This window comes from Budorcas taxicolor, chromosome 14 (genome assembly GCF_023091745.1).
Source record: "Budorcas taxicolor isolate Tak-1 chromosome 14, Takin1.1, whole genome shotgun sequence".
Classification (NCBI taxonomy): Eukaryota; Metazoa; Chordata; class Mammalia; order Artiodactyla; family Bovidae; genus Budorcas; species Budorcas taxicolor.
Window position 1 is genome coordinate 50,540,253 of NC_068923.1, and position 24,171 is coordinate 50,564,423.

The following is a 24,171-nucleotide window of genomic DNA, read 5'->3' on the forward strand; positions in this document are numbered from 1 at the left end:
TGGAGAAGGAAATGGCTGAAGTGACTTAGCACTCACACACTGAACATCAACCATGTTTAAATCAGCCTACTAAGCACTGGAAGTGATAACATCCCCACAAAATACAAAATGCCCTCCCTCCTTGTTGCTTTATATCCTAGTTTTTAGCTGATATAAAGCAAAAATTGCCACTAGGAAAAGCACAAAAGTATAGTTACACATAAGGATAATCACATAAATTGTGATTTCATCAGTTTTAAGGAGCTCTTGGCTTTTTATGACTTTTGTATTGTCACTCCACCAGTCAATGGAACTTCATGGACTCCACTCTTTAGGTATGCAGGTTTTCATTCAGTATTTAAGGATGAAATAGTACTTATCAGATAGATCAGACTCTTGCCCATAACAGAGAAACTGTTAGTATGATGTTGTAGGAAACTTTGCTGCATTGGACAAAATAACATAGATGATGTCTTACACTGTAAGATAACAATTATAAAAACCCATTTTAATCACAACTTTGATGCAGCCACTTTCTTAAACTTGGCTTTGTGACATGCCATGCTGCTGGCATGGTAACTGGTTGCATAAAAAAGCTACTCTAATTCCTTTAATTATGTATCTTCTGCCTGGCCACTCATCTTTATTCAGTAGGTTTAGATCAAAAACACTGACTGTTGCAAAACATTTAAGAAAAGAATCTAAAAAGGAAAGAAAAGCATCTCCCACCACTGAGGCTATTCAAAAGAACATTTATTATAAGCTCTGAAGTCAGTTCCAGAAACATTTTTGAGCAACAATAGCCCTACTAAGTGAAGGATGATGTTCATTTGGATAGAAATGTCATAAACTTTAAAAAGCATTTATTATTTTATAAGCACATCTCATGCATTAACTCCCTACCCTAATTCCACCATTTCAATATTCTGTATATTATTTCAATACTCTTAACATGACTTCTTTTTCTGAACGTAGCATTCATAGGATGTTTCTGGAATCTAAGCACCATGTTTGTTCTAATTTGAACTGTAATCTGGGTCTAGAATCTCACTGTAAATTAGCCTGTAACCTTGGACTAACCTAACTAATCCTCATTAAAACAAAAATCAAAAAGGAATATATTGGCTGATTCAAATAGTGGCTATTGCAAAAGAAAAACATGCATTTTCAAAAACAGCTGATGAAATTATGAAAAAAAAAATGGTCTTTAGTGGTCTGAAGAAAATGTATTTTACAATTCAAAATTATACTTGAGATGGATGCACAGACTCTTGAAGTTTTCAAGGGCAGAAATGATACAGTATACACTAATTCAAAAGAAAAATACATTTGTAAATTTGCATCAAGATTTCATATGCCTAGTTAAAATTCTGATGTATTAAAAAAACAATCATAACACTGGACCTGGGCCAGTTGGTATGCATAGGTAGATTTAATCATAAGCTTTACTTCATGATATAAAGGGTTCAAATGGAAAAATTTTAGACAATTCTGGTTGAGTTAAAAAGTCATGAAATTTTAATTTTTCTTATCACAAGCTATCATCTTATGCATACTTCTGTAAATAATGAAACAACAGATGCTGTCACAAATAAAGGTCTTAGCATATATACATCTAGATAAACGTAACTTTTTTATTAAAAATGTAAGCATCTAGAAAGAGGGGAAAACTCCAAATACTGATACAGTTGTGTCCTAGATTAAGACCAGTTCCACCTCAAAGCAATTTAAAATTTTTCCAAATTAAAAAAAATGTGTGTGCGCAGGGGGAGGAAATGTGGAGAAAGGAAATGGAGTATTCTACAAGGCATTTTGAAACAGTCTTGTTTTCAGCTAAAGAAACATGTTGCAAGTAAAAAAAATTATGTATCTAATTCAGGATGAATTAATAAACGAGCATAAATGAAAATTGAATTTTGGATTGACCTGGCATTGCATATTACTGGTAGGGAAACAGCATATAAATTTCCCTTTGTATCACAAAGTTAATGATGACCATACCTAAAATGGAATTTTCTTTATATAGCAGGCAATAGAAAACAAGGATTCTAAATTAATCTAGTTAACTTATTTAGTACTGATGTGTAATATTTAATGCCTAATCAAAAGCAGCAAAAATGGAAATTTATAGACTGCTACTTAGAAAATGCAGCAAGAAAGTTTTTTTCTCATTTACAATTCTTCTGATCATCTGCAACGTTACAATTTTAGATTTAAGCAACATCAACACACACAATCTTGTTTGTTCATTAAAAAATGTGGCCAATGTCACCCTATCAATGTGCGGTCTCCTAATTTCCTAGATGTGAAATTAAGACTCAGTCACTTGCTCAAGATCACATGGCTTATTAGCACAAGGCGTTAGACTTTTTAACTCTTAGTTTGGTGCTATGATCTACCAGAATCGTTTAGACCAATAATTTGTTTAAATCAACAAACCACTGGGTATAATACTTAAAGAGTTTAATCTAATAGGAATACAAAATCTTAGCACAAATGACTAGCCTGGAATTAAACCAGATTAAAAATTGCAAATAAAACACCATTATAAAATTGATGGTATCTATTGATTTCCAGATCTTATGTTTTACCAAAATTAGATAAAACTAAACAGAGGCTCAACTTAGCATTGCTAAGTCTAAATATATCCCAGCTTTGTTAATTTGTACGAATTTTCCTCTACATAGGTAGGAATTATGAGGGTTAAACACTCTTCAATCTTTAACAGCAATTTTACAGTATTTCTCAGAATATCTGTACTATTTTGAAAGAATAATTAATAAATTTAGCAAAATGATTCAGAGCTAAGATGACAGCTCCATGCATAGCAAGATAACTCTAAACGTATTTCTATTTTAACATGAGCTAAATTTACCGCTTAAACTGTATCTCTCAATATTAACAGGTCTTCAAGAGGAGACTGTTATCTGCCAATAATAATTGTAAGAAAGATAAGCAATCTTAAAAGCATAAATAATCTAGACAATACAAAATGAAATACTAACTGAATAAAACAAAACGATTTTGTGGTGCTATTCTCTGTGCAGAAAAAAATATCGGGGAGATTTGCACATAATTCGAAGAGTAAACTAATTACCAAGGGTCAGAAAACCATTAAGGTTTCAATATTATATAAAATCATGTTAAATTTAACCAAATAAAAATTCCTACTATTCAGTCATGTGACAGATGTACTACTGAAGCAGTTTCATACATCCTCAGAAAAACAGAAAATTAAGGCTAAAAAGATCAAACACCAAGTGTTCATTAAACCTTTCAGTCAATAATCTTTATTAACATGCAAGTATCATTTGCCACAAGATACAGTTTTCCTAATCTTTTAGTTCTTTTTCAATATTTTAAACTTGAGGTTACTTCTGGATCTAACATACAAAGTAACCTACTAAAGTGGGTCAAAGTTAAACTTTATTCTAGCTATTACCTTGACCATTAAGATCATCACTTAGGTTTATAATTGGCATTATTCGTCACCAAGCAGCAGAATATAATTCTTGTACTTGATAATCTTCTATACTAAAATATGTACCAGTATGTCTTCAGAAGTTACTAAAATATATGCAATTAACATTTATATTTAATTGCTTTCAATAAGCTGGAAAGTACGTTAGGTCTTCTAAGTGGAAAAATTACTTTTCTAGATCTTGGTTGTTTATGGTCTTTGCAGGTTCTAGAAAAACTGGTCCATATTAAACCAGTCTCAAAGAAGCTGAGATTTTAATTTATAGACCCTGTAGTAACAGCTTCGTTTTGCTACTAAGATAAAGAGTATAGTAAACCCAACTCCAGTGCTTCTTTCCCCATGACTAAGCAGAGACACTTATAGTTCTTAAAAAAAAATTTTGTTGTCTTAGTATAGAAGCTGAAAGGCCTCTTTTTAAAGTTTGACTTCAGCAGGAGACCCAGACTATGACATCCTGTCTACTGGGAAATGCGTTAACAGAAGATGATAAACTATATCAAAGTGCATTATAAGATCTGCACTGCATCTCTTCAGGTTTTAGTATTTTAAAGCATTTCAGCTGAGTGGAGGAAGACTAAAATAGTTCAGAGAAGTCTTGTTCTTATTTAAATAATGAGAAGTGTACCTACAAGGGACTATGTAAGAACGAATATTGCAAAGGAAACTTTATAGTCAATGGAAGTACAGTACTTTGGATTGGCCGAAATGCACAATGTACATGAAACCAAATGCACGTGTAATTTACTTGTTGACCATGTGGCTACAGTTCAAAAAGTCCCTGCTCCAAAAGCTGTACCTAGTATTCTTTCAAAACTGATTTTAAATAAAATTCTTAAATTGTAGCAATAAACAAAAAGACAAGATACACTTAAAACAATACTGCAGTTTATCAAAAGACACATAAGAAATTTCAACTCTCATGTCTTTGATAGTTATAAAAATCAACATTTTGGCTAAGTTATAAACATGTTTATAATGCAATTATATGCAATTGCATAACTCCAGTAATGCTAATGACAGCTATAAGATCAGAACAGGTTTTTTTAAAAAAAACACTAAAAACATAAAAATACGAAGCCCCATTATTTACCTGTAGAACGTGTTCAATTTATGCCTAAATTTCAGCATTTACTGTATCATCACTTCTCTAATTTAAAAAAATCACATCCAAAGGATAAGGCAAAACCACCTACGAATTGGTATATTTCTTTATTTCTCAATTTGTGAAAATGTCCTTAATTTGTTGATATAGCAAACAAACTTCAACTCCGATCGCTATGCAAAAGAACAGAAGATAATCTGCTTTGCAATGAACTTTAAAGTTCAACTGCACACAGGCAACATGCTATATATGAAAAAATTACTAACTGAACTACAGGTATTAAATACTGAAAAGAGTTAACAGTTTATTATAATTTATTTTATTTAACAATCTAGGAAGTTTGCAGCCATCAGCAGTTCCAGTGCAATTTCAGGTGCAATTGGGAATTCGGGAATCTCCGTGGAGCTGTTAGTGTAGCGAACCTTGTAGGTAAAATACATGCATACTTTCGATAGCACATGTGAAGGGATCTCTCTAAAATTGACTTCATTAGTTTCATTCTCAGCAAACTGACCTGGAAAAAAAAAGGAATTTGTGATATATGAGGTGAACTGTGTTTTCCTCCAAATTCCTATGTTCCTCCAAAATTCCTAACTCCCAATACTTCCAAATGGGACTATATCTGGAGACAAGTATTTAAGGCCCTGGACCAACTTCACTGGTATCCTTATCAGAACTTTTCATGTCATGTTTTGACTTGAGACTTCCACCTTGTTCATCTGCAAAGAGAATTTTGCCTCTTTGAAAATTCATAACTTTATCATCAAAGTGCTAATCCAATAAAACAAACCAAGAAACCTCCAGTCATTTGGAGAATGGAGTAAGAAATAGCAACCCACTCTAGTATTCTTGCCTGGAAAACACTATGGACAGGGCAGCCTGGCAGGCTACAGTCCGTAGGGTTGCAAAGAGTCAGAGATGACTGAGCATGCACACGTACACATACGGAGAAAGAGATAAAGTAAATTAAAATTCCCCAAAATAAAATATGGCAAGAAACTTAAACTCTACAGACATTGCCAGATAGAATGTAAAACAGTACAACCTCTTCGGAAACCAGTACGACACTATCTTATAAAGTAAAATATATACTTATAGCCCAAAGAATCCACCTGCAATGCGGGAGACCTGGGTTCAACCCCTGGGTTGGGAAGATCCCCTGGAGAAGGGAATGGCTACCCACTCCAGTATTCTTGCCTGGAGAATTCCATGGACAGAGGAGCCTGGCAAGCTACAGTCCATGGGGTCGCAAAGAGTCAGACACGACTGAGCAACTTTCACTTATCAGAACAGGAGGTTAGGTTGCAGACACACAGAGGTTAAGACAACAATGTGAAGACAGGGAGAAGACAGCTATCTATAAGGCAAGGAGGGAGGCCCCAGAAGAAACCAACCCTGCCAAATCTTTATTCCCATCCTTTGGAACTGGGGGAAACTAAATTTCTGTTTAAATCGTCCAGTCACTGATATTTTGCTATGGCAGACTAATACAATGCAGAAAAGGATAAACCCAACTTGCATCAAATGATGTAGCTAGCTCTGATTTCTGAGCAGAAACATAAACAAACTTTATTAAGAGGATTTAGTCTAGGTCAAGAGTCCCCAACCTCCAGGAGCTGATGCCTGATGATCTGAGGGGGAACTGATGCAATAATAATAGAAATAAAGAGCATATTAAATGTAATGCACAAATCATACCCAAACCACTCCCCCATCCCAGACCCCAAGTTTGTGGAAAAATTGTCTTTCACAAAACTGGTCCCTGGTGACAAAAAGGTTGGGGACCACTAGTCTAGGGAATCGAGTATTTATGGATAATCAGGAGCTCTGTGCTATGTTGCCATGTAAATATAAACAATAAGTGAAACACTAATTAAGAAAAATCTTTTCAAGGAAGTAAATCCACTGTTTTCCTCTTTAGTTTTTAAAAACATGATCATGTTAATGAGATCTCATAAGCCATTATATTTCTTTTTAATAACAGCTCATAAACTCTTTTTAGTGATCTCTAAAAATTTCTTTAGCTATACAAATTTAAGATAATTTAGCTTTTACTACTGGGATAAAATATTTTTTTGACCGTCTAGCATTAGCACTGTGCACTGAATAAAAAAAGACAGAAAAATGTACTTTCTGAGAAAAGAGTATTTTAAAGTTTTCTATTAATGTCTATTGGTTAGCGGTAGGCTGGGATGAGGAAAAAGGAGAGGAGTCAACAAATAATTCATAGCAATGAAGTTAGCTTTTGTTTCCCAATAACTACAACTCTCCTGCTTGAACATATGCATGAAATATTACCAACAGGCAGTTGTTAAGCCTTTGACACTAGATCAACATTAGTGCTTTTTTTTTGAGGTGAAATGCACATAACATAAAAGTCCCCATCTAAGATGTGTAATTCAGTGTACATTCACAGTGCTGAGCAGCCATCCACTCCTATCTGGTTCCAAAACATTTTTGTCGCCCCAGAGAAAACCTTGTACCATCCCTTTAAGCAGGGGTTCCCAGGTGGCAGTAAATTCTCCAGCCAGTGTGTGAGTCCCAGGTTCAATCCCTGGGTTGGGAAGATCCCCTGGTGTAAGAATGGCAACCCATTCCAGTATTCTTGCCTGAAAAACCCCATGGACAGAGAAGCCTGCTGGGCTATGATCTATGGGGTACAAAGAGTAGGACATGACTGAGCAAGTGAGCACACATGCACACACCCTTTAAGCAACTGTTTCCCACCCCCCGACTCCCAGTCTCTGGAAAACACCGGTTCACTTTATGTCTCTATGAAATCATCTATCCTGGATATTTCATACAAGTGGAATTATACAACTTTTGATCTTTCATGTCTGGCTTCTTTCACTTAGTATAATGTTTTTTAGGTGCATGTATCAGTATTACATTCCTTTTCACATGAACTAATGTTTACATGAAAGCTGGTTTTGAGTTAAAGGAGATAGGCCTATAAAAGAAGCCAAAATTCTCTAATCTTAAGTTTTAACTAAGATTTTGTTGGCATTCATGAATTTCCCCCCTCAAGTACATCCTAGTTCTGTCTAGTAGAAAAGTCTAAAGCAATTCAACTCAGGAGCAACGAGTGCTGCTAGCATCCAGAGAGGGGTCTCTAAGTACCATTTTTCACTAAAAAACAAAAAAAAATGAACCAACCAAAAACAAAAAAATCCGGGCTCTTTAGAAAAAGTTGTTTTCAGGATTGAGAAATAACATACAAAATGAACCTGAGAACTTCTGTTATTACAGAAAGCAGTAGATATCCAAGACTAATAAAGCCATGCCATAAGGATGCAGAAACCAACTTGATGTGCCCCCTCTGGCGTAAAAATGGAGCAAATGGGAACATCAGCAAAAATGACTGCACAGGACTGAAAAATATCCAATATATATGTATACATGCAAACAAAACAAACATTCTTTACTATTGGAAGATGCTGGAGAACCAATTCGCTACTCTGAAAAATTACAAGGGAAAAAAAAATCAAGTGTTTATCCTCCGCGCACCCCCCCCACCCTCTGGACAGATTGTATTTCAGGGTAACCAAAGAGTTCTTTATTGGAGAATTCTAAGTAATAAATGCAGAAGAAATGACAGAATTAGAAAATCCCTGTGTTATAATTCTGAATGAAGTAAATTTCAGCAATAGCCCCAGTGAATGCTGAAACTATTATATGAAAGACTGACTGGGGAACTGCTCATGGACCAATCAGCTTGATAGCTCTGGAACCCACTAACCAGTCTTGGCATTGCTAAAAGACACAATACAACAGGAATACAAGAGTTCTACCTATAAAATACTCTTGTTAGAGAGATGAACTGGATTTTAATCAAGCCTCCAGAGTTCTAATTATGAGTTTTCAAGATGAAACATGACTTAAGTCTAATCTGGATGTTGACATTATACAAATAACCTTGTCTTTAGTAAGACAAGGAAAGAAAAAAAAAGAGTTTGCAGGAGAACAATCATAGATTTCTGCAAGTGAAATGGCATTATGTCAGGAGTTTGCTTGAAATACTCTTAAAAAAAAGAATAGATGAAACGAGATTGGCAAAATACTGGTAACTACCGAAGCTGGTTGATGGGTACAGGAAGGTATGTTATGCTATTTTCTCTACATCTGGGTTATGTTTTAAAATTTCCGTAGTAAAAAATATAAAAAAGGGATCGCAAAGGATCCCAAATAGCCAAAACAATTTTGAAAAAGAAAAAGTTAGGTGCCTAACACTTCCTAATTTCAAAACTTACTACAAAGCAGAAATCAAAACAGCGCTATACCAGTATAAAGATAGATACATATACCAACAGGAAAGAATTGAGAGTCCAGAAATAAACCTACAAGCTTGCAGTCAACTGATATCAACAAGGACGCCAAGACCATTCAGTGGAGTAAAGTATGGTCTCTTCAACAAACAGTACTGGGATGTCCACAAGCAAAAGAATGAAGCTGATTCACACTATATAAAATATTAACAATATCAAGGACCTAAATGTTAGAGCTTAAACTATAGAACTCATAAGAAAACATAAGGGTAAATCTTCATGACACTGAATTTGGCAATGGATTTTTAGACAGGACTCATAAATCACAAACAACAAGAGAGAAAATAAATTGGACTTCATCAAAATAAAAAAGGTTTAGTACATCAAAAGACACTATCAAAGGACTGTCCTGGTGGTCCAGTGGGTAAGACTCTGCCTTGCCAACTTGGATGAGAAGGAAGTTTAGGGGAGAATGTATACATGCAAATGTATGACTGAGTTCCTTTGCTGTTCACCTGAAATGATCACAACATTGTCTGTTAATTGGCTATACACCAATACAAATTTTAAGTTTAAAAGAAACAGAAAAAAAAAAAAGAATCTGCCTTGCAATGCAGGGGATGAGGGTTCATTTCCTGATTGGGGAACTAAGATCTCACAGCCCAAGCGCTACAAAGACCGAGTCTACTAAGTCCACATGCCACAACTAGAGAGTCTGTGCTACAACAAAAGATCTCACATGACGCAATGAAGATTCCATGTGCTGCAAAAGATCCAATGCAGCAATCCTCTCAAAAAAAGATACTATCAAGAAAAAACACAGCCTACAGAATACAGAAAATATTTGCAAATTATGTATCTGGTAAGGGTCTAGTGTCCAGAATTTATGTGCTGTGTTTAGTTGCTCTGCTGCTGCTGCTGCTAAGTCGCTTCAGTCGTGTCCGACTCTGTGTGACCCCATAGATGGCAGCCCACAAGGCCCCCCCGTCCCTGGGATTCTCCAGGCAAGAACGCTGGAGTGGGTTGCCATTTCCTTCTCCAATGCATGAAAGTGAAAAGTGAAAGTGAAGTCGCTCAGTTGTGTCCCACTCTTCGCAACCCCATGGACTGCAGCCTACCAGGCTCCTCCATCCATAGGATTTTCCAGGCAAGAGTACTGGAGTGGGGTGCCATTGCCTTCTCCGTTTAGTTGCTCAGTCGTGTCCGACTCTTTGGGATCCCACGGACTGTAGCCTACCAGGCTCCTCTGTCCGTGGGGCTTCTCCAAGCAAGAATACTGGAGTAGGTTGCCATGCCCTCCTCCAGGGGATCTTCCCAACCCAGGGATCGAACCCAGGTCTCCTGCATTGCAGCCGGATTCTTTACCAGCTAAGCCACCAGGGAAGCCCAAGAATACTGGAGTGGGTAGCCTATCCCTTCTCCAGGGGATCTTCCTGACTCAGGAATCAAACTGAGGTCTCCTGCATTGCAGGCTGATCCTTCATTAGCTAAGCTACCAGGGAAGCCCTCCAGAATTTATAGAGAATCCTTAACAACTCACAAATACAAGTCAATTAAAAAATGGGCAACAGAATTGAACAGATGTTTCTCAAAAGAAGATATACAAATGACCAAAAAGCACATAACGGTATGTTTGACATCGTTAGTCATTAAGGAATTGCTAATCCAAACGACAATCTAAAGAGATACCACTTCACACTCACTAAGATGGCTAGAATCAGAAAAATAGAAAATCATCAATGTCAGAGAGGATGTGGAGAAAGTAGAACCCTCATACACTGCTGGTAGGAATGTAAAATGGTTTAGCCACAGTGCAAACAGTTCAGCATTTCCTCTAAGAGTTAAGCACAGAATTACTGTATGCTCCAGAAATTCCAATCCTCAAGAAAAACTTTCTTGAGGTAAAATGTTAAGAATAGATATTTGGGAGGCAGTAACTTATATAAACTTCACATGTAACCAGGAGCACAAATCACCATAGTCTTTCTGTGGTGAACTCACCACAGAAAACTAACATAGGGAAATGATCCTTCCTGTTACAAAATAATCAATTTGGACTTACTAAAACTGCAGTAAATAACTGAAAACAGGAAATAGCAGATGCCATTTTTTCCCCAATGCAACACAATGGAAGTGTTAGCTGCTCAATCATGCTCGACTCTTTGCGACCCCATGGACTGTAGCTTGCCAGGCTCCTCTGTCCATGGAATTCTCTAGGCAAGAATACTGGAGTGGGTTGCCATTCCCTTCTCCAGGGGATCCTCCCCACCCAAGGATCGAACCCGGGTCTTCTGCAATGCAGGCAGATGCTTTACCATCTGAGCCACCAGGGGATGCAACATAACCATGCAATAATTAATGTTAGAACAGTTACTGTTCTAACTTTTAATGTTAGAACTGTTCTCTCTTTTAATGTTATGGGCTATTTAATTCAACTTAAATCACATTCATCAAACACTGAAAATGAAGATACAATATATTAAGAGAAAATAAAGAAATGTACCTACCTGGGCCACTCAACATGGCTTTTATTGTTCCTGATGTTAGCGCATGTTCTCTCTTTACAATAAACTCATGACCATCTGAAGATATCAATTTGACATACATGGCATCAGGGCCCTCACAGCCACCATAGGTTTTCTCTTCTCCATCTAAAGTAAGTAAGTAGTAAAATGATTTCTGACTCACAAAATGGATTAAAAACAAACAGGTTTACCAAAGTTAGTATTTGAATAACTCAGACCTTGACCATTTCCCAAGATTTTAAAGTTTTTAACTTCTCGTATAACTAGTCTCTAAATATTCTGGCCGCACAGTTTGTGGGATCTCAGTCCCCCAACCAGGGATTGAACCTGGGCCATGGCAGCAAAAAGTGTTGAGTCCTAACCACTGGACCACCAAGGAACTCCCAAGAATGTTTACTTTAGATGAAAATGTACCTGTATTTTCAAGGGAATAGTAACAATTTGTGAACATAGCAGCACATTCAAATTTAAGACTAAAAGAAAACATTCAAATAGTAAAACTTTAAACCTGTCACTTGAAATACTCATTTTAAAAATAAAATGCAAACTGTGTTTTGGAATAGATGTTTGTATGCCGTGTGAGTGCAACTTCTGACAAGCCCGTATTCTCAAAATTAGGGCTTTCTTTACTTAGCATTTTACTCTTGATGCATAAAAAATGACCAAGACGTTTCACTGCTCAGTTTAAATTATTGCATGAATACTTAAGTAATGAATATAAACAAATATCATCTTTAAAACTTCAAAGCACAGGTGAGGTAGTTAGCAGCTACCTCCACTGCTGCCATGCTGTCTTTAGCCAGAGGAGTTTGTGCAATGTAACTTTTTGAGGGAGTATGTACTTTTATACTTCTATTTATAATTTTTTCTCACATACATAACTTTACAAGTTTGTATTCACAGAATTTTAATTTTTATGATTACCAATATTTGAAAGAAAACATCTTAAGACTTATTCTAAAAAGTTAGGAAGCCTTAGTGAGAAGTACAGAAGCTGAAGCACTGTTTAATTACAAACATACATTCACTCATTCATCTGTTAATACAAATTCCTAAAACTGAGATTAATAAATATCAAAATTACTTATGTTCTATCATTGCCAAAACTGTTTAATCTGAATCTAATTGGGAGGAAGCATTCAGACAAATCTAAATTTAAATGTGCCAGGAAAGACTTCACTCCTCACCCAATCTTTTAGGGAAGTTATTTAAAGGAGACAAAGAAATAAAATAAATACAGGAAGTAATCCTTGACTGGACCCTCAATTTAAAAAGAATAAACCCATTGTGAAGAACACTACTGAAGAAACTGAAATGTTGAGTATGGACTGAATTAGAAGATGCGTGCTTAAGCATTTAATACACAGTTTTACGTGCTGCATGCTCAGTTGTGGCCAACTCTGTGACCCCACCGACTGCAGCCCACCAGGCTCCTCTGTCCATGAAATTCTCCAGGCAAGGATACTACAGAGGGTTGTCGTTTCCTACTTCAGAGGATCTTCCCAACCCAGGAATCAAACCAGAGTCTCCTGTAGCTCCTGCACTGGCAGGCAGATTCTTTACCACTAAACCACCTGGGAGGCTCCTTGAGTATTACATGTACAACTAAACAAATAATACAGGCAAAAAGGCTTATGTGTGTTTGTGCATGTATATGTGGGCATATAAACATACACACAGGAAAAGCAAATATGGGAAAACATTACTTGGTAAAGGCCACAGTGTATTATTTCTACAATTTTTCATAGTAAAAAGCTGGGGGACTCAAAAATGCAAGTAACTTCTAAATCTTCGACTCCTCAAGCATACAGATTTTTAGCAGTTTTTGCCAACCTCTGAGGACAAAAATAAAAATAATTATCAAGTATTTAAATTTATATGTTTAGTGGTTTTGGGTTTTTTTGGGAAATGAAACAAACCATTTTCAATGTCTGTTAGGAGAGTTTCTAATTTCTTAAGTAACAATTACTCACTAGCAATCACAAATTCAATATGGCACAATAATGTTACTGATCTGTCTTTCAGAAATATATAGTAAACATAGCTGTTGATATAAACAACTAATTTTCAATCCACTCTATTTTCTTATTTGCATTCACCGACTCTGAAGGTCTATCTTTGAAAAGAAAGCTTCAACTAATTGAATGACAAAATTACTTTTATATAACTTACCCATTATGCTCTTATGAAATTCTACTTGGCGTCCACAGGAACTTTAGTAGTTTCCTGAAAATATAACAATGCTATATTGAGATCAATGCCAGAATAACATGTTTTCGCCCATTATTATTTAATACATCCTTTAGTGTTACAAGTGCAAGGATTCAGTTTCTCTCAGCTAGGTAAGTTTCCCAGTCACCACAAGAGGTAAGAGTATCAAGTTTCTGAACATCTGAGAGAAGATCACCTGCAGGACAGGGAATTCTAAATACAGATTTGTCTCCTACCCTTTTAAGGTAACTATTCTGACAACAGTTTAAAAATACAGATGTTGTTCATTAGGAGCTGAACTGAACTTGAAAGAGACTCTTGGCTTTAATCATCTTTGTATATTATATCTGCTAGACACTGGTAGACACTAAAGCAAGTATTTGCTAAATGAATGACAACATGATCAACCCAAGGATGTGACTTTCATGAGAATAAAAAAGATAAGGCATGCCCTCTTCTTAGGTAAGTGTGCACATCTATAATACATGTTCCATCCATTCTGCACAGAGGATACTAAAGTTCTGAGATTTAACAATGAAGGAAAAAAATTAATTTTTGAGAAATCTTAAATTTTACAAAAGAAATGACTGCTAAAGGAAAAGAGCTCTTATTTTCAGCGATTTGTATTTTAACAGCATTTCTTCAAAGGAGGATTTTATTTGTCTCAACATTATTTTTATGTCATTGCCAGGAAAACAGCATATCCTAATTACCCTGTTCTCTAAGAAATTCCTGACCAATAAACCTATGTCAAGTTAAAGTGTTAGCTGTTCAGTTGTGTCTGACTCTTAGCAACCCCATGGACTCTAGCCTTCCAGGCTACTCTGTCCATGGAATTCTCCTGGCAAGAATACTGGAGTGGATAGCCATTCCCTTCTCCAGGGTATCTTCCCAATCCAGGGATCAAACCTGGGGCTCCTGCATTGCAAGCAGATTCTTTATCATCTGAGCCACCAGGGAAGCCCTAAACCTATGTAATCCCTCACCTTAAAAAAAAACGATACCACTGATGTATAGCGAGGCTTAATAATTCGTTTCAGGTAGTGACAGAGTAGGAGTAAAAATTAAATGTTAGTCTAGAACCCTCTCCAAGAATGGAGGGAGATATTTAAAGGGCCATGTCTAAAGCAGGCAATATAACATTATTACCAAGTTGAGGGTCTAATGAGTATAAATACTATATTAAATGCCTTGCATACATTATCTTATTTTAAAATAATACTTCCACAGGAAAACTGTCATTGCCATTGTAGAGACTAGGAAACACTAAAAGGCTTCCACAGCTTAAGTGGCAACATGAGAATTTGAACCTAGATAGGTTTGCTTTAGAGCCCACATTCCCTTCCATTACTCCATAAAGCCATGATAATAAATTCTGGCTTCTGTTAAAACTTCTTTTCGACTACTGCTGAGAGGTGCCGATATAAATCCTTAGATAGTTATTAAAAATTTAAAACCAGTACTATGTCATTTTATGGTAATAATAGTAAGCAATTTAAAGAATTTTTCAGTCACTATTAGTTTCTTCTGTTCATACTGGTTTGTACTCGTCCTAAAAAACAAACACACACACACACAAAATAGGAAAAAATGCTAGGAAAGGTAGAATTTCAAGTGCTAACTTTTCCTTAAAAAATCTCCAGAGTAAACCCTTTAGGATGTTTATTTAACTAGCAGTAGCTAAGCAACCATGAAAAGTCACACCTTAGAAGCCTTCTGGGTAGCAACAGTTTTTCTACAGACTTCTTAATATAGTAAATAAATTCCATAATTTATACAAGGGTTAAAGGTTGAGTGGGAAACGGAGCTCCCCATGACTAACAAAGAGTAAATCAACATCAACAAGAGTAGACTCTGATACCTAAGAAGTTAAAATAATTGAAATGATTAAATTTGGACTTAACCTACAGATAATCAATATAAATGTAAGTTTGGGGTTACAAAAGCTCAGTGTGAACATTTACTCTGTAACTGAGCAAGTTTTCAAAATAGGAATTAGGTAGGTAAAAGGAAGTGGTTGAACAGTGGGTTGAGAATAGTTCTAGGCAGAAGACATGAACAAAGGCTTGATGCCATTGTGCTTTTAGAGTGTCATATATAAAATCACTCTTAGCATTTTTTTTTAATGTTTTGGTAAAAAACAGAAATTCTGGTGAGCCTAAGGCCTATACTGAAGTCAGTTTTCAGCCTTGTGTCACTGAACACCAAAAAGATCTTTTAACAGCCCATCCCTTATTTGAAATGTTACCTTTATCATACACTATATTACTACATACACTGTATTACTACTATATTACTATCATACACTATATTACACAGATTTCTAGATTGTATTCTGTTCCATCAATCTTGTTTATACCTGACCAATATCCCCACTGTTTTAATTACAATAGTGTGATAAACCTGCTTTTGCTAAAGAGCTGGGCCAGTCCCCATTTGTGATTACACACTCAGAATGTGTTAGGTCTACTTTTGTCTACCTTCTTGCTAGGTCTCCTTTTAGTACTTTCCCATTATGAATGAGATCCGTTTTATACTATACTTCTGAAAGGCTACTGCTGGTGTTTTAAAGAAAACCTTTTAAATTCGGTAAGTGGATCTTGCATTCCATCATCTTCACCGAACTCTTACTAGTTCTAACAGGTTTTCAGCTGACTTGCTTGGATCAGCTAACTAGATGAGAGCAACAGCTGCAAATCTACAGCTCTGTAGATGTCTAAGTCATTACTCACAAGAATACAATAGCGATTAAAGAACCAAATGTTAAACACCCACTGAACTCTAGAAACATACCAGAAGGAAAAAATACAAATAGCTCACAGACCCCTATAAAAATGTTTGGTTCCAAAGGCAACATGAAAACTAAAACATTAAAACTTGCTAAGAACCATGATTTGAATGGGAGGGGAAATGGGTAATATAAACAAAAATAGTATAAACTTATGAAATATTCTGGGGCGGTGAAAAGGATTAAGTTAAATACATGTATGTAATAACATGGAAATACCACAAAGATAAACTTAATTTTTTTAAAAGCAGATAAGAATGATAGGTAGAGTTTTATGTCATTTATGCAAAATAAATGATTTCTCACCTATTAAACTCATGTTTTCTGCAGGAAAATATATAAAAATGGCCCTGAATAGCCAGAACAATTCTGAGAAAGAACAGAGTCAGAGCTAACATGTTCCCTAATTTTAAACTACACTATAAGCTGCTGTTGAACAGCTGTGTTGCTGTTCAATCACTCAGTGATAAACGGAGTCCTACCTGTATGATGCAGAAGGCATGCTATGCTATGCCTAGTAGCTCTCTTGTGTCTGACTCTTTGTGATCCCACGGACGGGAGCCCGTCAGGCTCTTCTGTCCATGGGCTTCCTCAGGCAAGAATACTGGAGTGGGCTGCCATTTCCTTCTCTATACTACAAACTACAGTAATCCCAACAGTATATAAAAACAGTCTCATAGACTAATGGCAGAACAGAGAGCCCAGAAATGAGACCATAGTCACATGATCAATTCATCTATGTTAAAAGAAGCAAAAATATTCAATGAGGAAAAGACAGCCTCTTCAATAAATGATGTTGGGAAAACTGGGCAGCTTATATGCAAAAGAAACAAAACTGAACTTTCTCACACCATATACAAAAATAAACTCCAAAATGTATTAAATACTTAAACGTAAGATCTGAATCATAAAACTCCTAGAAAAAAACATAGGCAGTACATTCCTTGACACTGGTCATAGCAGTATTTTGGGGGATATGTCTCCTCAGGCAAGGAAAACAAAGCAAAAGTAAACAAATGGGACTATATCTCATTAAAGAAAAAGCTTGTGCAAAACAAATGAAACTGTCAACATAATTAAAAGGCCACCTACTGAATGGGAGAAGTTTGCAAACAGTATGTCTGATAAGGGGTTAATACCCCAACTATGGGGTTGGCCAAAGCTGAAGCTCCAATACTTGGGCCACCTGACGCGAAGAGTCAACTCCCTGGAAAAGACCCGGATGCTGGGAAAGGCTGGAGCAGGAGAAGAGGGTGACAGAGGATGAGACGATTGGATGGCATCATCAACTCAATGGACATGAGTTTGAGCAAATTCTGGGAGGTAGTGAAGGACAGGGAAGCCTGATGTGCTGCAGTCCTTGAGGTTGAAAAGAGTAGGACTGAACAACAACAAAAAAGTTCGTTAACATCGTATGGAAAAACCAGAATGAACTTTTTTGGTCAACCCAATATTTAAAGAATTCATACAACTCAAAATCAAAAACCCCCAACCAACCAAACTGAAAAATGGAAGAGAACCAGAATAGACATTTTCCCAATGAAGACACACAGATAGCCAAAAAATACATGAAAAGATGCTCAACATCAAAAATCACCAGGGAAATGCAAATTGAAACCATAATAAGATACCATTTGAAACCTGTCAGAATGGCTATCAGAAGGCAGTGGCACCCCACTCCAGTACTCTTGCCTGGAAAATCCTATGGACGGAGGAGCCTGGTGTGCTGTAGCCCATGGGGTCGCTGAGAGTTGGACACGACTCAGTGATTTCACTTTCACTTTTCACTTTCATGCATGGAAAAGGAAATGGCAACCCACTCCAGTGTTCTTGCCTGGAGAATCCCAGGGATGGCGGAGCCTGGTGGGCTGCCGTCTATGGGGTCGCACAGAGTCGGACACGACTGAAGCGACTTAGCAGCAGCAGCAGCAGAATGGCTATCATCATTTTTGACAATGAATAAATAACAAGCACTGGCAAGGATGTGGAGAAAAGGGAACCCTTACACAGCGTTGGTAGGACTGTAAATTGATGCAGCCACTACAGAAAACAGCATGGAAGTTCCTCAAAAAATTAAAAATAGCATTACCATAGATCCAGAATTCCACTTCTGCAGATTTTTTCTAAAGTCAACAAAAATGCTAATTCAAAAAAAACGCATGCACCCCTGCATTCATTTTAGCATTATTTACAATAGTCAAGATATGGAAGCAATCTAAGTGCCCATCAACAGAGGATAAAGATGGGACATACACAATACAAGATTACTCATACCAAAGAGTATTACTCAGTCATAAGAAGAATGAGATCTTGCCATCTGCGATAACACAGATATCACGCTAAGTAAAATAAGTCAGAGAGTGAAAGACAAAAACTGTATGATCTCACTTACATGTGGAATCTAAACACCAAAATGAATGAATAAACATAACAAAACAGAACCAGACTCACAGAACAAACCAGTGGTTGCCACACAGGAACTGGGTGGAGGAATGAGTCAAACAGACAAGAGAGATTAAGAGGTACAAAACTTGGCAGGGGACATACGTATACCTATGGCTGATTCATGTCGATATTTGGCAGAAACCAACAAAATTCTGTAAAGCAATTATCTTTCAATTAAAGAAAAAAAAGGTAACAAACTTCCAGTTAGGAGTCATGAAACGTGGATAAAACGTAAAGCATGGGGAATACAGTCAAATATTGTAACATCTTTGTATAGTAACAGATGGCACTAGACTTATCGGGGTGATCATTTCGTAGTGTAGAGAAATACTGAATCACCGCTGGTGGCTCAGACAGTAAAGAATCCGCCTGCAATGTGGGAGACCTGGGTTTGATCCCTGGGTAGGGAAGATCTCCTGGAGGAGGGCATGGCAACCCACTCCAGGATTCTTGCCTGGAGGAGCCTGGTGGGCTACAGTCCATGGGGTCACAAACAGTTGGACACAACTAAGCGATTAAGCCCAGCACATGCTGTACATCTGAAACTAATGTATTACTGTAGGTCAATGACACTTCAATTTTTTTTTTTTAAAGAGCACTGAAATACACGTCTGAAAGTACTAGTTATTTCAAAAACTAATTTAAAATTGATTTTTTAGAAAGAAACAAGTATGTGGAACTAAGCTGCTTTTGAAGCAAACAATGGTCAGTCAGCCTGATAATTTGTTAACAATAATACGTAATAATATGATTAATTTGAAAAATGAAGTAAATTACATTAACCAAAAATTATCTGATGTTATTAGAGAGGCTCTGGCCATTAATACAAATTGACAGAAGTAACATAATTCTAGTTTGTAAAAAGACATCAGAATATTTTGCCTAGAATGTGCTTATAGTGTTGCTGAATTTATGTCTCAGGATGATATAAAATTCTCATTCTGGGACTTCCCTGGTGGTCCAGTGGTTAAGACTCTGAGCTTCCAATGCAGAAGACATGGGTTCAAGCCCTGATCAAGGAACTAAGATCCCACAGGCCACCCAACACAGCTGAAACATTAAAAAAAAATTTTTTTTTCCTATCTTGAGACTCAGATAGGTTTAAGTAATAAGACTTCTGTTTCTTCATCTCCCAAATGAGGAAACTGGACTAAACTGTGTCTAAAGTCCCTTCCAGCTCTACTGTTTTATGACTGAATCCATCTGAAATTCACCCTCCCTCTACAAGTGCCCATAATTCCCAATTTCTCATTTTTGTTAAACAGAGTGGCTCCCACACAGCACAGAACTCAAGAGCTCCAGAGTGCTGTGTGTTCCACTGAGGCTGTCCTGTCTGCCACACCTTGTAACCAACTTAACCTCCCTCTCAGGCAATGATGTCCAAACTCCTCTGTCTTAGTCTAAAACACAAGAGCAAAAGGGCTTCCCTGGTGGCTTAGTGGTAAAGAATCAGCCTGCCAATACTGGAGACACGGGTTCGATCCTTGGGTTGGGAAGATCCCCTGGAGAAGGGAATGACAACCCACTCCAGTATTTTTGCCTGGGAAATCCCAAGGACAGAGGAGCCTGGCAGGGTACAGTCCACAGGGTCCCAAAGAGTGGGACACAACATAATGACTAAACAACAACAATTATACATTCTATACACTATAAAAACTGGCACCATACACACCTCCCAGTCTTTACGCTCCTTAACTCCCTGCCCCTCCTCTGATGCAGCTAACCCACCTCAATCCCAATCCTGGCCAAACCCAATTCTCCACCCAGCTCAGGCCTCAAATAAAAAGCTGAACTGGTTAAAGAAAAGTCACAACCATTTTGACTGGTCTCTATTTTAAATCTATGGCGACACACTTTGAACAGGGACTTGGTATCACAGCGATCCCCTTAACTAACTAGTTAACTGGCTTTCCTACTCAGAAAATTTACAGCTTCTCTTAAACCTCCCAGACTCCCCTCCTCCCTACCCTAACAACTTCACTTATTTCACCAAGAAAACAGAACATATCACTCCAAATGCCTTGTCTTTTCCACCTTCATCCTACCTGCATACCATATACTCTGTCCATTTTCCTGTTTCAAAAGCTGCATTAAAAATCATCCTTCCTACCACAGTGATCCAAGAACTTTGCTCCACCCCTATTCCCATCAACACATCAAATGCTGTAACATCATCAGGACCACCCACCACCCATAACCCACAATAATCAGTCTTTTTAGACTACTAGTCCAATCAAAGTGCTCCTGTCAAATTTCAACTACTCGGTCACTAGGTCAACTTTTAATCCTCATCTTACTCTTTCATAGTTGACTCCAACCTCTTTTCTTCCATTAGCATTACAGATGCCACACCATCCTGGCCTTTCAGTTCCCATCACTGCTCCTCTGACTAGAGTGCTCCCTTCCCAGCCATCTGTCCTCTTCTGCATCAAAATTCTTGATGTCCTCTGATCTGTAGTTTTAAGTGCCACCTATAAAACATGACTCCAGGATTATCTCCCGAGCCTGACTTCTGCTCTGAGCGACAGTAGGAGTATCCTACTGCCTACTACGGCACATATTCTGAACTGTATAAAATTATCAAATTTAGTACACTGTGTACAGAACTCCCGCTTTGTTCCTTAGAAGCCAGTGTACCCTGCCCAGTCTTCCTCATTCCGGGAGATGGTGCTACTGTTCACACAGATGTTTGGGCAAAACAAGGTGATTCTTCCAGATTTTTTGCCCTGGGGTTAGTAAGACCCATTTGGCTCCAGCTTCAGGTTATACTCGGAATCAGACCGCTTCTCACTTCCAACTCTACATCTCTAGCTCAAGCTACCACAGCTCAACTGAACTACTACAAGTCGCCTTAGGAGCTGGCTTCTCCACTTTCCTCCAACTCAGTTTGCCACTCAGCAGTTAGTCATCAAAAGCATTCCCCTACACAAAATCCTCTAATGGCTTCTCATTACAAACAGAACAAAGACAATAAAGTTCCATTTCATTTACTGCTTGCTAACCATTCTGCTGTCATCTCCCATCACTCTTCCTTATGCTCCAGCCACAATGACCTTCTAAGTATCGTAATGGGTCAAGTTCATTTCTCTTAAGGTCTATGCATTTGCAGTTACTGCTCTCTCAAAAACTCTTCCTTCAGATCTTCATTATTTTGGTCTCCAGGCAAAACATTAAGTCTTCAGAGAAGTGGGTCTTCCTCGAGCACTTCTCTTTCAAAATTACACACTCCCACCCTAGTCACCCTAACTTAATCTAACTCCAAATCGTTACATTCTCTTTACACTTATCGCCATCTGAAACTATATTTGCTTACTTAATGTACAGTCTTTTCCCTCAAGCTCCAAGAGGGCAGGCTTCATATATAGTGCCTAACATACAGAAGATGAAGATGCTCAATAAATATTTGAGTGAATGGCAGTATAGTTTTCTTAATCACCAAAGCTTGAAATCACTGAAGAGATTTTTCTGATCTTATTTAATAACGGAACAGTAAACATTTAGGACGGGTTAGCTAAAATGCATTAACACACACCAGTGTAAATACAAAGACTTTTCAGATTATTTTCTAATACTGAAAAATCTACAAAAAAAAAAAAATCCAAAAAAACACAATTTATAGGATACAAATACTACGTTAGAACTTGATATATAGAACTGACTCTAACTTCTGACTACAAACTATTGCCTAATCATATTACAGAATTACTATAATGAAATGAAACTAGCATCTTCCATTTGAAATAAATTTAGGCTAGAGTCTGAGTGAACTCCGGGATTTGGTGATGGACAGGGAGGCCTGGCGTGCTGCGATCCATGGGGTCGCAAAGAGTCGGACAGGACTGAGCGACTGAACTGAACTGAACTGAAACCTTGGAATGGTAGCTATTGGTTATTAGGTCGATTTCATACTTAAGGAAAAAAGGACAGTCATTTAAAAATTGTGAGGCCAAAATCATCACTGGCAATAAGCACTTAATATCCACGATGACAGGGGCCATAGTCGTCTCTTTGCCATTGTATCTCCGAAATGAATGAATCAACGTGTGAACAGTGATGTTTCAACATCATGAATTATACCACAACTACAATGTAAACGAGATCGGAGATGCCTCATTTTAGTCCACTAAACAAAACAGGAAAACTACCTGGCGATCAAAAAGCAAATTTGGCAGTTTGAAAATAAGGTTTTAAAACTCTAAAGGATTTCGGTTTTTTTCTATACTGAAGGCGACGCAGAGTAGAAATGCTCGGATTAATAACTCGAACTCCATAAACTATACTAAAGAGGTCCACAGGAGAAACTTAATGGCCACCGTACTTGACACTAGACGCCTCCATCAGATGAGACTGGGCGGCAGATGCTCGACAGACCCAAACCACCAAGTCGGGCAAAGATAACCCAACAAGTTGGCCCGAAAGTAAAGTTCTCGGGGTCCCGCTACAGGAAAGAGCGAGGGCCCTCTTCTGTGACTGGGGACCGACTCCAAGAAAAGGACTAACCTGAGTGCACCCGAAGAAAGCAAAAAAGGAAAAGCGACAGGGCTGCCATGCTCCCAACTCCACCCTCCTCGCGTTCAACCCCGAAGAGGCCCAGTCTCGCCATCCACCGCCCCTCCTTCCTCCCTTTTCCAAGCCCACCGAGCGGCGCCAGGGAACGTCCCGCCATCCTCCTCTCCCCTCCCCCAAACCAGGAGCCGAAGCGGCAGGGGAAGGTTAAGCTTCCGTTCCTTCCCCGCCCAAATGGGAAGGGGTGGGAAGTGGGATGGCGAGAGAACCCAGTACGAGCCTCCCTCGTCCCCCACGCGGGCCCAGAGCTCCGTTCCCACCCCAGCCCGAGACTCACTCGTCAGCTCCGCAGCAACCGCAGGCACCGCACCCAGTCCCCGCGCACAGCTACAGCCCCTACACCACGGCCACCCCCCCACCCCCAGCTGCCTGCCGCCGTGGGTTCCGGGGCAGCAAGAGGAATCACTTCCGCTGGGTCACAGATGCCTTCTACGCGCGGGAGATTAGTACCTGGTGAGGCGGAGACGCGCCGAGGCCGTTGCTTGCAGGCGTTTACAGGAAGTGCGCAGTGTCCCCTCCTTTCTTCCACGGGCCAGCCTACGCGGACGGCGGTGCCGGGAAAAATCTCAGCCAATCCTATTTTGGGTCTTTTATTCCCAGCATGCAGCGCCGACCCTAATCTGATTTCCGAAGGGACCTCATCCTTGAAGCGGTGCTGGGAGTGGAGGAGGTCGGGGGTCCGAGGCAGCATTGCATCCTGGGATTTGTAGTTTCTCTGGCGGGTACTGACGTGTTAGGCGGAGTCAGCGCTGCAACCTGGACCTTGTAGGAACTTTTAAGACTCACGCCGAGTCTGGTAATTTTGGAGG

The 24,171-nt window shown here is 38.3% G+C and overlaps 1 protein-coding gene across 2 annotated transcripts; it reads right to left on the minus strand.

Moving 5' to 3' along the window:
* Positions 1-721: 721 nt before the first annotated feature.
* ELOC (elongin C) lies at positions 722-23,976 on the minus strand. 2 transcript variants are annotated; one of them, XM_052651480.1, is made up of 4 exons: positions 23,813-23,976; positions 13,525-13,578; positions 11,335-11,478; positions 722-5,076 (listed from the first exon to the last, which is right to left on the minus strand). In XM_052651480.1, the coding sequence occupies exons 2-4, from the start codon at positions 13,526-13,528 to the stop codon at positions 4,886-4,888; spliced, it is 339 nt and encodes a 112-aa protein (XP_052507440.1). In that variant the 5' UTR covers positions 13,529-13,578; positions 23,813-23,976; the 3' UTR covers positions 722-4,885. The 2 variants fall into 2 exon arrangements, with proteins under 2 accessions (XP_052507440.1, XP_052507439.1); XM_052651479.1 differs by lacking the exon at positions 23,813-23,976 and adding an exon at positions 23,640-23,766.
* Between the last annotated feature and the right edge of the window lie 195 nt (positions 23,977-24,171).

Bases quoted from the DNA above. Each gene is read 5' to 3' on its own strand.
- ELOC (XM_052651480.1), bottom strand. The intron at 5,077-11,334 runs GTAGGTACATTT...TTTTTTTTCCAG, and splicing joins AGCCATGTTGAGTGGCCCAG to GTCAGTTTGCTGAGAATGAA.